Raw genomic sequence first — 15,612 nt, 5'->3', positions numbered from 1 at the left:
AATTGGACTGGTTAAGTGCTGGCAGATTAGCTTGGGTTTGATTTGGCTGAAAAATATTAGTTGCTGTCTCCACAAGACCACAATGTTACAAAATACCACTACAGTTATTTTTGCTACACTAAAATTATGTTGTTTGTATTAAGCTCAATGCCAGAAAGATGTTGAAAGCATCTAACATAGTTTAAGGGTCAATGACAAATGTGTCCACGATACAGAAAAGGAAAAACCTTTTAAAAACATGTCAAGTTCTTAGAAATTAACTCTTTGCATTCATGTCAAACCTTTTAAATCATTTTCAAGACAAAAAAACAAGACTAAAAATGGGAATTGGTGCAATCATATTTTCCTCACACCTTGAATACATAATGAAGTGTACTACACATCTTAATCATTATTTATTAAAAAAAAAAATAAAGTTAAAAATAAGGTTTTTAAATATATTTTAATTCCATGAATTATTCATTCATTGAAGGGGTTCAATTTTTGGGGAGTCACATTATACATCATTTTACAAACTTAACAAACCTTGCCATAAAAAGGCCAAATTATCTGGGTCCTCTCTTTGATATAATTTCCTGTTTTATGTTGTTGTTTTTTCTGCATGTTTGATTTTTTGGTGGACAAAGTTGTTGTTTTGTTTTGTTTTTTTTCCAAATATTAGAGCAGTGAAGCAGTTTTGTTATAATATTTTGTTTTCTGATAAATAATGATTAAAGCATTTTTAGAAAGTATTTTTCCATTAATTTCCCCATAGGGATTTCAAAATAGTCTTCGTTAAAGCGTTTTAAGCCATGAACCAAACCAACCAGGTCCAGCTATGAGGTAAATCCGAACACTACAAACTTAGATTTGAAAAAGTATTTGAAAATCTGACAAAAATACAAAGGTACAAGACTGTGTACTTAACTGCTTTAGTGAGGAAAAGAACTACAATCCCATGAAGCATTGCGAACAGCATAATCGGATTAAAAACTTTAGAATTAAGAATTAAAAGAAATTTAAAAATGTTGAATATATATATGTTTATATATATATATATATATATATATATATATATATATATATATATATATATATATATATATATATATATATTTAGTTATTTATACATTTACATTTATTTATATAAATTTAGGTTTATTGCAAAATATGCATATGTATTGAAATATATAAGTATTTTGAGACCGTAGGGAGACGGACTCGATTACGTCAGTTGCGATGTTCATAAGAGTGGGCGGAGCTAAAGAGCTATTTGGATGCGTTTTGCTTGCCGCGACTCTCTGATTGGTGGAATTTTCTGTACAGCATCATGGGTAATGTAGTTTTTCACCAGGAATTCTGCTGTTAAACACAATTATTTTAAAACTAAATTGAAATAATGCAGGCTGATGGGTTCAACAGAAGCAAATATTATCGATTTACCACCTCATAGCTTACAGTAGGTCTGTCTTTAAAGGTTAATAAGTTATCATTAAAAAAAATTATTATTCTATGGAGAAAATGAATGGAGGTTTTACTTCGGGAACCCAACTGTTGCACTCTATAACGACAGATCACCCTAACAAAAAAATGAATTTTACTTCAGAAACACTATCATCATTTAAACGTTTTATTCAAGTCAGTGTATGTATAATTTGCAATTATTAAATTATTGATCTGGGTACAAAATAAGATTTTGTATTTTATTAGTGATATTTGCCAAGGCAAGAATGACTGTTATTATTGCTCATGCATGTATTTGAATGCAATATAAAGACTTATTATGAAATCTTCAAGAGTAATATTAGGAAATCATTTTAGACTGATTAGATCTCTGGTACCAGACATGCTTTGTGTTGAAATCGACCAAGATTACATAACGGTCCTGGATTAGAGGTGCAATGTATAGCAATCAGCCCATGGGTCAAAGTTTACACTTCTTTTCCCCCTCTCTTTTTATTTGTTTTCCCACTCCATCTACCTTAGTTCATTGACTCAGAATTACATTTCTCTTGCCCTTAATGACACCTGCTTCAGTTCTCCTGAAGATGGAGGTGGCATGTCTCTGTGCTGGTTTGGGGTGGGTGCTTTGCTCTTCTTCATGTGTGTAAGGTGTTTTCTGTTGTTGATTTAGCTGAATGTAAAAGGTCCTAACGCTGAGCTGGAGCCCATAGACAGCTGGCTCATTACCCAAGGAATGGTGAGGATTTCACCAGAACCACTGTCCCCTCGTGTCCACCCACCTCCGTCCTCCCAGCCCTGACCTCAGTCTCATCCCTTTCACCTCCCTCCACCACTAAAACACACCCACAGTAAAAGGGAGAGCCGCTCTCTCGAAGCCTGATTTGATTTGCGGAGGAGTCGACTTGCGTGTGTTAAGAGATCAACCAAAAATGAAAATTCTGTCTTTATTTTCTCGCCCTCATGTCGTTCCAAACTTCTGTGCTGTTTTTTTTTCCATGGAAGCAAATCTTTCTGTACAACTAAAGTTCATAGTGACCACAAAAGCACCATGAAGGAATTGAATATACCACTTTTATGGTGTTTTTTTTCGTTGTATGGAAAGAGTCTAGCATATTTTTGTCTCAACATCTCTGATCTAATAAGTCTTCTATGGTTCCAGGGCCGTTTCTGTGCTCTTCTCTTTGCTTTGTCCCTTTTACTGTGAATCACCTCATCACCTCATTTCCATCACAAGTAGGAAACACCTACGCTGCGTCCAAAATTGAATACTTACCAACTATATAGTAGGTGAAAAACAGTGTATGCCAAAAGAGTAGTATGTCTGAATACATAGTATTCGAAAAACAGTTTGGCGGAAAGTCCTCAGATTTTGACCTAATACTTCCGCCAAAATTTTTTAAGTGCGTATACAATGGACACTGTACTGTCCCTTGAGGCCACAAAGGGGGTTTTATGAATGGAAGTGAAGCAACGTAACTTATCCTGTTAGGTCACGTGACAGTAACAAAATGGCGGATGTAGTATTCATACCCCCATATTGATACTATATAGAGCAGGCTTTCTCAACCCTGGTCCTCGAGGGCCACTGTCCTGCAGAGTTTAGCTCCAACCCTAATCAAACACACCTGAACAAGCTAATTAAGCTGTTCAGGATAACTAGAAAGCTACAGGTAGGTGAGTTTGATCAAGGTTGGAGCTAAACTCTGCAGGACAGTGGCCCTCGAGGACCAGGGTTGAGAACCCCTGATATAGAGCATACTTTTTTTAACGGTCGCAAAGTAAATTCAAATTCAAATTCAAATTTAGTACCTGTTCAGACAGTATGTGATTTCGGACGCAGCGCTACTTTTTTCAGAGGAAAATCTGAAAATTTTATCATCATACACTAGCTAGACCCTGGACTCTAACAGGAATTAACACAATCAAAATCGGGATCATGGAAGGTGCTGGATCTTGTATTCTGTAGAACTCCAAAATTAAAGCTGGAGTTTCAAGAAACATTCACAACTGAAAGTCCCCAAAAGTCATTTATTTTCATTCACTGCGTTTACACGTGCACCAATAATGTTATTATTTGCAATGATCAGAGCTGAACGTGTTTTCACCAGTGCAACGTGTTCCTGGATCAATATCTTTTTTGATCCTGGAACAACATTCCAAACAACCAATCAGATTTGAGGGACAACTTAAGAGTTTATGTCAAGTTTAGGCTTACAACCAGGGTTAGGTGCTTCTACATCAGTGTTATTCACCTATCATTTCCTTCTGATTTTAGGGAGAAGTTATGGGTAGGGTTAGATTTAGGGTTAGGACTAAAGTTTTGGACAGGAATGTTGATTCAGGATCTTACTTGGCAAAATCATGGTGACCCTTCTTCAACACCCCAAAAATGTGATTCCTTTTATGATTACAAAATTGCACATGAAAACTTATTTGTGTACGTCCATACTCACTTTGATCAGAGTGAAAAGATGCAATTAAAGTGTTTACATGCCAGTTTATTATGATTAAAAGCACTGTACGCAACATATATTACTGCGATTATAGTTACTGTGATTATGAGCTTAATCACATCAACTTGATCAAAGTGGTGCGTTTACATGCGGTAAAGCTTGATCGCAATATTGCCCAAATATCACTATAATCGCATTATGAGGTTGCGTGTAAACATAGTCAATGAGAGTTGCTGATCTGAAAGTAAAAGGAGCAACAGTGACTGTTGGCGATGCATTGCTGGCGTATCCAGTGACACAACAAAGTTTAACTTTATGCAAATGAGCTGCTACAGGATCTGACGATCTGACAATAGGAGTTTACACTCTTTCCCCTCAAGAATGTTAGTTTTTAGTGTCAATCACCCCATTTGTGATCAGATTGGCCAATTGTGCAGCCCATCAATAACATTAGGGCATCTTTCAACTTTCACCAAAAATACACTAATGTTCAAAAGTTAAGGGTTGGTAAGATTTTTAATATTCTCTTATGATCACCAAGGCTGCATTCTTTTGCTACAGTAAAAACAGTAATGTTGTGAAATATTATTTACAATTTAATATTTTATTGTAATATATTTTGGAATCTAATTTATTCTTGTGATCAAAGCTGAATTTTCAGCATCATTACTCCAGTATTCAGTGTCACATGATCCTTTAGAAATCAATCTAATATACTGATTTGATGCTCAACATTTATTATTATTATCAGTGCTGAAAACAGTGATATATTTTTTCCAGGATTCTTTGATGAATAAACAAGTTCAAAAGAACAGCATTTATTTGAAATAATAAAGACATTTATAATTTTTCTGTCACTTTTGGTCAATTTTGCTGAATAAAAGTATTCATTTCTTTAAAAAAAAAAACAAAAAAAAACTTACAGACCCCAAGCTTTTGAACAGTATATCCACTCATAAAGTCGCTGTCAGTGTGAATGGGCTTTACACTGTCCAGTAGTTCTCTTATAGAAGATCCTTAAACTGGACAGCTGTGTGGTCAGAGCCTTTCTTCCTTCATAATCTTCATCATCACTACTATTAAAACTACCCACCTCACCCATTAATTCACGGTTCTGTTCTAACAGATTTATATTTAACATGATTTATCTTAACCAAAATATATATATATATATATATATATATATATATATATATATATATATATATATATATATATTGTAATATTATATATACTGTATCACCTACTCAATAACATGTTATTATACTAGTTTAGTCACCAACACTTTTTTGAAATACACTAATGAATGAATGAAAATTATGTAGTGACAAAAAAAAAAAAAAAATCAAGTATCCTTTATTTATTTTTACTCTTTGTCTAGAGTCATGCTTTTGCACACACTTTATTCTCTGGACCAACTTCATGAGGAGCATCCTTGGATGAATTTTAAACATTACTGATGGAGTTCACATGTATACTGGCTACTTTGAGCTACTTTTTTTCCCTCTATCCTTTCCAAAAAGCATAATTTTTAGTTTTGTAAAGAAATTCATACATTGGCACAATTTAAGTTTGTCCACAAAACTCATTTCAGAAAGCTGAATAGCAAATTATTTTTCTGGTAGTATTTAAAGTGCCCCTCTTATGCTTTTTCAGATATTGTCTTTCAAGTGAGTACAGCTGTTTGTGAATGTAAAAGGTCTGCAAAGTTTCAAAGATCAAAGTGCAGATGAATGGAGTTATAGTCTCCCAAAAGAAAGAACCGATTCTGAACTGCATAAAACGTGTAGTCAGTAATTCCAGTCTTACTTCCTACGTAGGTTTGTAACACATATGAATTATGCCAGCCTATGGTCTTCATTGGCTGCCTGCAAACAATGTCCACTTTGACCCTCAAACACTGTAGTTGTAGCTGAGACTGGAAGAGTTTGGTTTGTGTTGTCGACATGTAGAGAAGTTGCTGTTTTCTGCACTGTGAAAGCAAATTCACTCTGAGGCACTTCCAAACGATGGGGATTTGTGCTGGAACTGATATGGTAAAACCAACGCCATTGTTCGTATCACTGTGTTTCAAGTACTGATGAAGATCCAGAGCTAAAATTCAGATATGGTAATGGGTGTTTAGTTTCTGACATGTGCTGTAAACGGTAGACCAATCACAACAGACTGGATTATCTGACCAATCAGCGCAGAGCAGCTCCTCAGAAAGAAGTGGTTTATAGAGACCGAATCCTTTATCGAACCATTTCAGATACTGTGAGAAAAGACGTGATGCTTCAATGTATATTATGAGAAAATTAAAGTGTTTTTTGACCTTGGTGCATGTAAACATATTGTTGGAGACTCCAAAACAAAGTTTAAAATAGCATAATAGGGGCACCTTAAACTAACTTCAATAAAGACCATCTTTCATTGCTTTATTCTGATTCTTCTCAGAAGAAATGACACTGCAAATAAATACATATTGTGCAATAAAGTACGTAATGTGCGAAGAGTCCATCAAATAGAGCCCTGTAGGGGGAGCCCTTGTGCCGCTGTTCTGATATTACTGTTAAAAAAGCAACCATCTATTTCACCATAATCCTATATTTCTATGGATAAAAGGCTTGTCTTATATTCTTTCTGACACATCACTGCATCTCTCCTTCAGTGTCCTTTCATTTTTCACTCTCACAGCATGTGAAACTGTTGCTCCAGCTCTATGTGCAAGCCGTGTGTGTGTGTGTGTGTATGTGTGTGCGCACAAGTGTGTGAGGCGCGTGGCTCGCTTTGGCATTGATTGCATTTTTTGTTGTTGTTATTTTCCTCTCAAACCTTCTGGTGATTTTATTGTTTGTGTTTTTGTTTGTTCGGGATGTTTTTTGTTCTTTCGTGGCTTTGGGGGTCTTTGGTTTGTCCGTGGCTTTCGCTCCATAGATCCCCGTATCGCAGTCCTCTGTCATGGATGACATTGAGGAGTGGCTCTGTGCCGATGTGGTGAGACTTCTTTACCTTGATTTCATCCTCTCTGTTTTTGTTTCCATGGTAACACCATGTCATCTTACTCACTTTCATTTATCCAAGTCCGTTTTGTTCTATTTTTGGATTTCTTTTCCCCACCTCAGTAGTACTAATCATTCACTTCCACCAATCATGTTGTCAGTCCCCCATATGCCACACATTCACATGATACTAATGAACATTAACTAGGGATAAATTATTACCAATTTAGTTTAGTCAGCTCCAGAACGATTGTTGGTGGTGTTGGAGCGTCATTAGATGCAGATAAGAGTGATGCTGTTGAATGTTGCAGTTCACTGGTGCCGGATGCTTTCCTTCATCTGTTGGTTACTGTGTTGTGTTTGTACTGATATTCAAATAATTGTGTAGTTTGTTGAAGTCAATAAATGTCATGTGATATATGTTCATTGAACAGTGTTGGGGAAGTTACTTTGACGCAAACTACAGCCATTCAGAATTAGTTTTGAGGTAAAACTGAGCAACGTTTTAAATAACTAATACCAATTTAATGATAACAAATTAGACCTAAACAGAATTGCAGAAATTAAATGAAATTTTTAAACAATATTTTCTCAAAATTCATTAACATTTCCGAAATGTTCAAAACCAGAAAAATCGCATTAACATCGTAATTGTTACATAAGACTATATAACTATAGACTCTATAACTATGTGTCATATACATAACATTTAAAAAAAAAAAAAAAAAAAACAGCTGTATTTTTCAGGTACAAAAATAATTCGGATCTCTGTTAGGGTGGCATAATCAGGGTTTTTCCTGGGTCAAAAATAGTCTTCGTTTGTGGCGGACAAATATAGTTTTATGTTTGTTACGTAATATTACGTAAAACTCATCCTATTTATTCATTAAATAATATATGATCGCGATCAGGATAGCTCATAAAACAAGTACTTAAAACTATTTTATATTTAAAAACCTGTAAACAAAAAAGTCATGCATTTAAATATGGCTATCGATCCAGAAATTTTGTAGTTGTGTGTTATGTGTAGTTATGCTGTGTTCCAGACAGATTGGTTTTTGGATTTTTCCCACCTCCTTCTATGAAATAACGCCTGGAACGCCACTCAAAGTCGGACATCTGGCGTGTGAACTCAGGGTACATCGATCAACCCTGACCTCAGCGAGACGCGTCATTTGATGTTCCTTCCACAATATATCGGCGCATCCTGATTCCAATGAATATCAGCGTAAAAACGAACTTTAGAAGTTAAGTTCATATAATGTTACCTTCGTTTTCAAAAGCTGTTTTCAAAGCGATTTTATGTCATTTTTATTCTATTTTGCCATAATTTATACAAAAACACGATTTGCTTTCAAGTAAACTCCTGTTATAATCAATGAAGCTGTCTACGCTGTGAAATGAATCTCTTATAATGAAAGGATTTGCGAGCATGCTGAACTCATTGAACAAAAACTCTGCCTTTTTGAGCGGATTCTGACTAACTTAAATCTGATTGGCCATTGCGCTCACACACTCAACAGATATGTCTGTGATTGGCTATAAAGCTCAACTCTGCAAAAACACATTGTAAATAGAAACCTTTGACATTCTTCACAGAGCAATTACACAAACACTTCAAAGGAGCATTTTAAATCGACTATCAGCGTGTAACAGTACTGGAGAGCAACAGGTATCGTCACATTAAATGATCTAATTATTATTATTATTATTATTTTTTTAAAGAAATCAAAGTGTTAGTTGATCCTAAAATGAAAATTAAGTCATCATTTACTCACCATGGTGTTGTTCTAATGCCGTATGTCCTTTCTTTTTCGGACCACAGAAGAAGAATTTTGTAAAAATGTTCTGCTTGCGCTCGTCCATATAATAGCAGTGAATGGAGACCAAGCTTTTTAAAAACACAAAAGTATCACAGAATTGTCCGATGGTACACGTGTCATATTCCAAGTGTTCTGGGGCTTTGATTTGGAAGATTTGGTGAAAAACAAACCAAAATGTAATATATTATTGGCCATTGGTCTTCTGTGCACGGCTATGTGACGAATAATAAAAATGCGACTTGTTATACAACTACCAGAAATCCCCAAAAAGTATCCGAATACTTTCTTCACAGTGTTTGTCTGATGACAGTCATAATGACAGTTACAGATGTGAACGCGATAGCTTTTTGTTGCGACGGATATATTCACAACAGACATACAAGAAGGTACACGGATTGTATTTTGTGTCACGTTATGAATAATCAACCGAACCAATTGATTTGATGAAATAAAATGGATTTCCCCAATCTTCTTAATATAGAACGTTCTAGGAGAATGTGTTTGGTTACTGTTTGTTGTAAATATTAGCATATTACTGGAAATGCTAGACTATTTCATAAATAGCTGAGCTACTATCACACTGAATAATGTAGTGTCATTACTTTCAGTCAGTATCTCCCCAACACTGATCTATCGTCATAAATAATATGGAAAATGCATATGTATGTACCTTTGTTTATAACAATGTCATGTTGTAAAGGTGTTTTCCAGCTGAATGGTAGGTAGTTGTTCATTCTGTGTTTATGACACAATGTGACATATAAGTAATAAAAATGACTGTTCTGTCATGTGAATAATTTTATTCTCTTTGCTTCCTTAAACAGAAAGGTGAAGAGCCAGAAGAAGGAGTCACAAGTGAAGGTACATTACAAGAGCTAAATGTTTGGATTTTAACTGTATAAAAGTCTAACCACGCATTTTTTTTCACGTACTTTATTCTGTTTCACTCAGAAATGTATTACGGAAACATAAAATGGGTAGGAAATGCCGTTTCAAACTGACCAGTTGTAGAAAAACCTGTTGCACACAATCTACTACATGCCTTCTATCGTCTGATTGATAGTTCATACTTGTTTAGCAAGTTAATGGGCTTTTAGTATAATTGTAAAAATGTCCCCCTTCTTTTTAATGTGGAATATTTACTTATTTTTTATAAAGTACATGTAACTTTTATATTGTCAGGATTTTGTCTGAAGGTTCACTAAACCGCTCCATTTGAAAACGTCTATTGTTCTCCCGGTGTCTCTTTAGAGTTTGACAAGTTCTTAGCGGAGCGGGCCAAAGCTGCAGACAAGGCTTCACCGTTGGCCGCTGGTGGAGAGTCCAGACCCCCCGTCAGCGCATCGAGCAGCAGCCGCAGGAAGACCGAACAGACGGAGGACAATCTCTTTGCCTTGTAGAACACTGACGGAGAGATGCGGGTTCAGCCCAGTGACCGCAACCATTTTCCCTCCAACTTCTTTTACTGATGTTATACGGCAGCAAGACCCCTGTCTAATATCCCCCGCCTGATAGAGCACTGTGAGAATCCTGCTTCATTACAGCTTTAACTGCAACCTTTAAGCTGAACGGCGCAGTCAAGCGATGGCTTAAGCCAACATGTAGCCAAAATAAGAGAGCTTATTCATTTCGAATAACAGATATGCAGTCGAATAGAGCTGTTTGGTTTCGTATTTATTGTTTAGTAATGAACTAATGGTCTTAAAGATTGCCATTCCATGAGGTTATGGTTTTGTCAGGCGCATCCGTTCTTCTGTAGGGGTGAGTCAACTATGGATTGTGACTCAATCTGTTCCTGTGGTAAATAGAGCAGGAAAACATTAGATCTTAATCAGGCGTAGGAGCACAGAGACAACCGTGTCTCATGCTTATGAGGGTCTGGTGAAGGAAAATGGCTGCATTCTCGTAATCATAATGTGCGAATTACCAAAGACAGACGAATAAACTTGTTTTCCATCGATTAAAGGTTTTTGTTAAAATATGTTGACTCCAGCTGAGGTTGTCTAAGAAGCCATTATAGCCTGGTTTAAAAGCACTATTTGAGGGCATTTTGAAGTGTAAATCTACAGAGCCCCACACATGATGTGTGAAAAATAAAATGCATATCGTATGAATTAACAATTTGTATTTCGTTCCCGTGACTTATTAATATGTCAGCAGATTTTATAAATTCATTCCCTCATTTTAGGTGCATGATATAATGATTCATTCCCTCGATTTACTAAATCATGTCTAAAATGTGGCCATATATATATATATATATATATATATATATATATATATATATATATATATATATATATATATATATATATGGAACCACTAAGATTTTTTATGTTTTTAAAAGAAGTTTCGTCTGCTCACCAAGGCTACATTTATTTAATTAAAAATACAGTAAAAAACAGTTATATTGTGAAATATTATTACAATTTAAAATAACTGTGTACTATTTAAATATATTTCACAAAGTAATTTATTTCTGTGATGCAAAGCTGAATTTTCAGCATCATTACTCCAGTCTTCAGTGTCACATGATCCTTCTAATATGCTGAGCTGCTGCTCAAGAAACATTTAATGTGTACAATTGTACAAAATATTTGTGTACAATATTTTTTTTCAGGATTATTTGTTGAATAGAAAGTTCAAAAGAACAGTGTTTATCTGAAATCTAATCTTTTGTAACATTAGAAATGTCTTTACTGCCACTTTTGATTGATTTAATGCATCCTTGCTGAATAAAAGTATTCATTTCTTTAATTTCTTTTTAAAAAAATAAAAATAAAAATTCTTACTGACCCCAAACTTTTGAACGGTAGTGTATAATGCTACAGAAGCTTTGTATTTCAGATAAATGCTGTTCTTTTGAAATTTCTATTCATCAAGGAATCCTGAAAAAAAAAAGTACACAACTGTTTTCAACATTGAAAATAATCATAAATGTTTCTTGAGCAGCAAATCAGCATATTAGAATGATTTCTGAAGGATCATGTGACACTGAAGACTGGAGTAATGATGCTGAAAATTCAGCTTTGCATCACAGGAATAACTTACTTTGTCAAATATATTTAAATAGTACACAGTTATTTTAAATTGTAATAATATTTCACAATATTACTGTTTTTTACTGTATTTTTAATTAAATAAATGTAGCCTTGGTGAGCAGACGAAACTTCTTTTAAAAACATTAAAAATCTTAGTGGTTCCAAACTTTTGAACTGTACTGTATATATAATATTTTATCCACGTCATGTGTGGGGCTCCGTATAAATCAGGTGTCTACAGTGATACAAAAATAGAAAAACATGCTTTTGAAAAATGCATCTTAATTTTGGTTATGTTATATGATTTCCTGGAACAGACTCATTAAAAAAAAAACCCACACATTTCATCCCAAAATCAAAAGATATATATAAGATTCTTATAAAATAATTTTATTTCATATTTATACTACCATTCAAAAGTTTTAGGTTTTTTTTGAAAGAAATTAATTTTATTCATCAAGGACACATTGAATTGATCAAAAATTACAGTATCTATTTTATCCATTTTAAATAAATGCTGTTCTTTTGAACATTCTATTCATTAAAGAAACCTGAAAAAATATATATTTTGATTATACAATTATACAATTTTCTATGTTTTTGGGGTGATATATGACAGACATTTCTTCGTAAGATTTACCCACTTACTGCATCTTTTTGTCAGATTCCTGATTGATTTCAGTAAGGAAAAATCCGCACATTTGGCAGTAAAGCTGAATGGAAGTTTTGTTTTGTGCTTTGCTAGACTTAACCAAGAATTATATTAGCCCAATGGCTTTTGTAAAATATGTATCCATACATATACATAAATGTGTATATACAATAGGGAAGTGTGTATAGTACGTAAGGTTTGTATTAACTTTGGTGTAAAGTGTAAATGTTTAAAGGTACACTATGTAACGTTTTTTTTCCCGTTCGAAATTAGGAAAAAGTCACAATGAGCAAAGAAAGGTTGACGTGAAGCCGCTAAATCTCAAACCTCCAGGGAATCGCCGGTTTTAAACAAACGCCGAACAGAGGAGAGTCTGCTGGCAGAATGTGACAGAGCTCGTAATAAAACAAGAATCAACATCAGCTTGGCTTTTCAGGGATGGCAAGAACTGAGGGATTCGAAATGTTGTAAAAGTGACGCACGCAGAGATGGCGCGAGTAAGTTATTTTATTGAACAGATAAATTGCTCTCTAACAGAGTTCATTGTAAAACATTATCTATTTTGGATTATATTCATCACGCAAAGCCAAAGCACATCCAAAACAATGTTCTTCAGCAAAATGCATACAGTTATTTTTAACCACTTACATAGTGTACCTTTAACTGCGTCCCTCTTTTTTGTGACTTGTCATGAAAGATATTCCATGTGATTTGCAGGATCGGCATTGGTTTTCATTCCAGTCATTAACAGCTGTACCGCACAGTTTTAATCATGCTAAATGTTGCACTGCTATCTTCCCAACTACTTGAGGTTAATGTTTAAGGAAGATGTTCACTTCAGTCTTATATGTATATAAAGTAACTGCAGCTAAAGTCATTTTACAGTCAAAGACCTCAAATGTTAAACGACTAATGATGGGAAGGCAAGGGCTTAAACTTTGTTAATCTAACCTGTTGCAAACCTCCATCATTCCCCCATAATCGGTCAAATCAGCAGATACATGTGTGAAACACTGGAGGAGTGTATGTGCTTTACTTGAATTGAAGGCGTAAGTCACCGTGGCTTTGATTGAAATGAAACTGCAGCATGTTGAAAGCAAAATCAATAATGGCCCGATGAGTTTCTTAACCAAGGCCGTTCAAAAGATATCTATGAAGAGCATTTGTAATGCCATAATGTAATAATAAATAGATTAAAGTTAAACTGCAGTATCTATTTTTGATTTCAGCCTTCTAATTACTTGTAAGAAGGAGAGTGTTAAACCTGTTAGTAATAACTTGCTTGTTCTAAAGAGCTCTGCTTTCATCATTATTTGGATTAACTGCTTAAATCAATGTTGCCATTGTGCGACATTAAAAGTCTTAACTATTTTGATTATTTACCTTCATAATGTCTTAAATGTATTTTAGAATAATGACATGTAATAAAGTTTCCTATTGTCAGATTTATTGTTTAATCCAAACTATTTTAATTAAAGTGATTCATTTGCTTAATGCAAACATTTCCCATTCTGTGTGATTCATTTTAACAAGCTCATCTCTTCCATAATTTTAAGGTTAGTTTTGAAAAAGAGGGGGGCATTGACTATTTTTACAGCAAAATAATTAAACATTTCTCAATTTGCCTCTTATTGTATGCAGTCTTTACTGTCTGTTCAACTTTTTGTCTTACAGTTGAGGTAAAACTTCATTGGTTGCTTCCATGAGATCAAACTTCATTTTTAAATCGATAAATGGAAAAGGCATGAGGTTCTGAAAGTGACACATTGTCAGTGGTTATATTGGGGTAAAATGACAAATTGAAATCCTATATGCCATACCATGTATCATTATTACTGTGATTATTATGTTTCTGGCATGTTATATGTTTGGCAGCTGTTCTTCTAACACTAACTGATGAAGCTTTTCATTTCTTAAACATGTAGGAAGACACATTATTGCCATATTCCAGGAACACAATGATTCATCAGGCTCAAATTGTGAATGAATGGTTCAGGGAGAATCATTTCCACACATGAATTGGCACCTTAAATTCATTGAAAGTGTTTGGGATGTGCTGGAGGAGACTTAACAGAGTGCTCACCTCTTGCATTGTCAATACAAGATCGTGACCAAAAATTGATGCACCTCCTGATGGAAATAACATCACAACATTTATTTCCAGATAAAATAACTTAGCGTGGAATAGCCTTCCCCAACTTGCAGACGGCTTTTTTACAGGAAGAAGAGTCAGTGTTGTTCCACTCAATGTTAATGAGTTCATGAGTAGTTAAAAAAATGGCTCCCAGTTCGTTTGAGTTTAATGTGAGTAAATATTCATTATAAGGTTCAAATCTGGACTCTGACGAGGCCAAAACATGAGCCTGAAGGACTTGTTCTCAAGGCACTTCTTGGTTGTCTTTGCAGTGTGCATGGGCAGGAGTCTTGTTGAAAATCACATCTGATCATTCCTCTTCAGATAACTTTTCAATTGTGGGAAGCAAGCCATTCTGCAATATTGTCCTGTACTCCAGAGCATTAAAGGGTTAGTTCACCCACAAATAAAAATAATGTCATTAATTACTCACCCTCATGCCGTTCCACACCCGTAAGACCTTCGTTCATCTTCAGAACACAAATTAAGATATTTTTGATGAAATCCGATGGCTCAGTGAGGCCTGCATAGGGAGCAATGACATTTCCTCTCTCAAGATCCATAAAGGTACTAAAAACATTTTTAAATCAGTTCACGTGAGTACAGTGGTTCAATATTAATATTATAAAGCGATGAGAATATTTTTGGTGCGCCAAAAAACAAAATAACGACTTCTATAGTGATGGCCGATTTCAAAACACTGCTTCAGGAAGCTTCGGAGCGTTATGAATCAGCATGTCGAATCAGCGGTTCGGAGCGGCAAAGTCATTTGATTTCAGCAGTTTGGCGGGTTGACACGTGATCCGAATCATGATTCGACACAGAAGAATCATAACGCTCATGAAGCAGTGTTTTTAAATCAGCCATCACTAAATAAGTCATTATTTTGTTTTTGTTTTTGGTGCACCAAAAATATTCTCTTCGCTTTATAATATTACTATTGAACCACTGTACTCACATGAACTGATTTAAATATGTTTTTAGTACATTAATGGATCTTGAGAGAGGAAATGTCATTGCTCCCTATAGAGGCCTCACGGAGCCATCGGATTTCATCAAAAATATATTAATTTGTGTTCTGAAGA

General features: G+C 34.8%; 1 protein-coding gene across 3 annotated transcripts in view; it reads left to right on the top strand.

Moving 5' to 3' along the window:
* LOC125266486 (TOM1-like protein 2) overlaps nt 1-10,681 on the top strand; it is a 51,991-nt gene extending 41,310 nt beyond the window's left edge. Inside the window, exons 13-16 of one of the 3 annotated variants that reach the window (XM_048187202.1) lie at nt 2,114-2,179; nt 6,813-6,872; nt 9,525-9,561; nt 9,952-10,681. In XM_048187202.1, the coding sequence (XP_048043159.1) occupies nt 2,114-2,179; nt 6,813-6,872; nt 9,525-9,561; nt 9,952-10,100 (312 nt within the window). In that variant the 3' untranslated portion in view covers nt 10,101-10,681. The remainder of the gene's footprint in view (nt 1-2,113; nt 2,180-6,812; nt 6,873-9,524; nt 9,562-9,951) is intronic. The other 2 variants (XM_048187212.1, XM_048187221.1) reach the window with 2 other exon arrangements.
* The last annotated feature ends 4,931 nt before the right edge of the window (nt 10,682-15,612 follow it).

Source organism: Megalobrama amblycephala, linkage group LG1 (assembly GCF_018812025.1).
Source record: "Megalobrama amblycephala isolate DHTTF-2021 linkage group LG1, ASM1881202v1, whole genome shotgun sequence".
In the NCBI taxonomy this organism is placed as follows: Eukaryota; Metazoa; Chordata; class Actinopteri; order Cypriniformes; family Xenocyprididae; genus Megalobrama; species Megalobrama amblycephala.
Note: the sequence above shows the minus strand (reverse complement) of the source record. Positions and strands in the feature narration are given on the sequence as shown.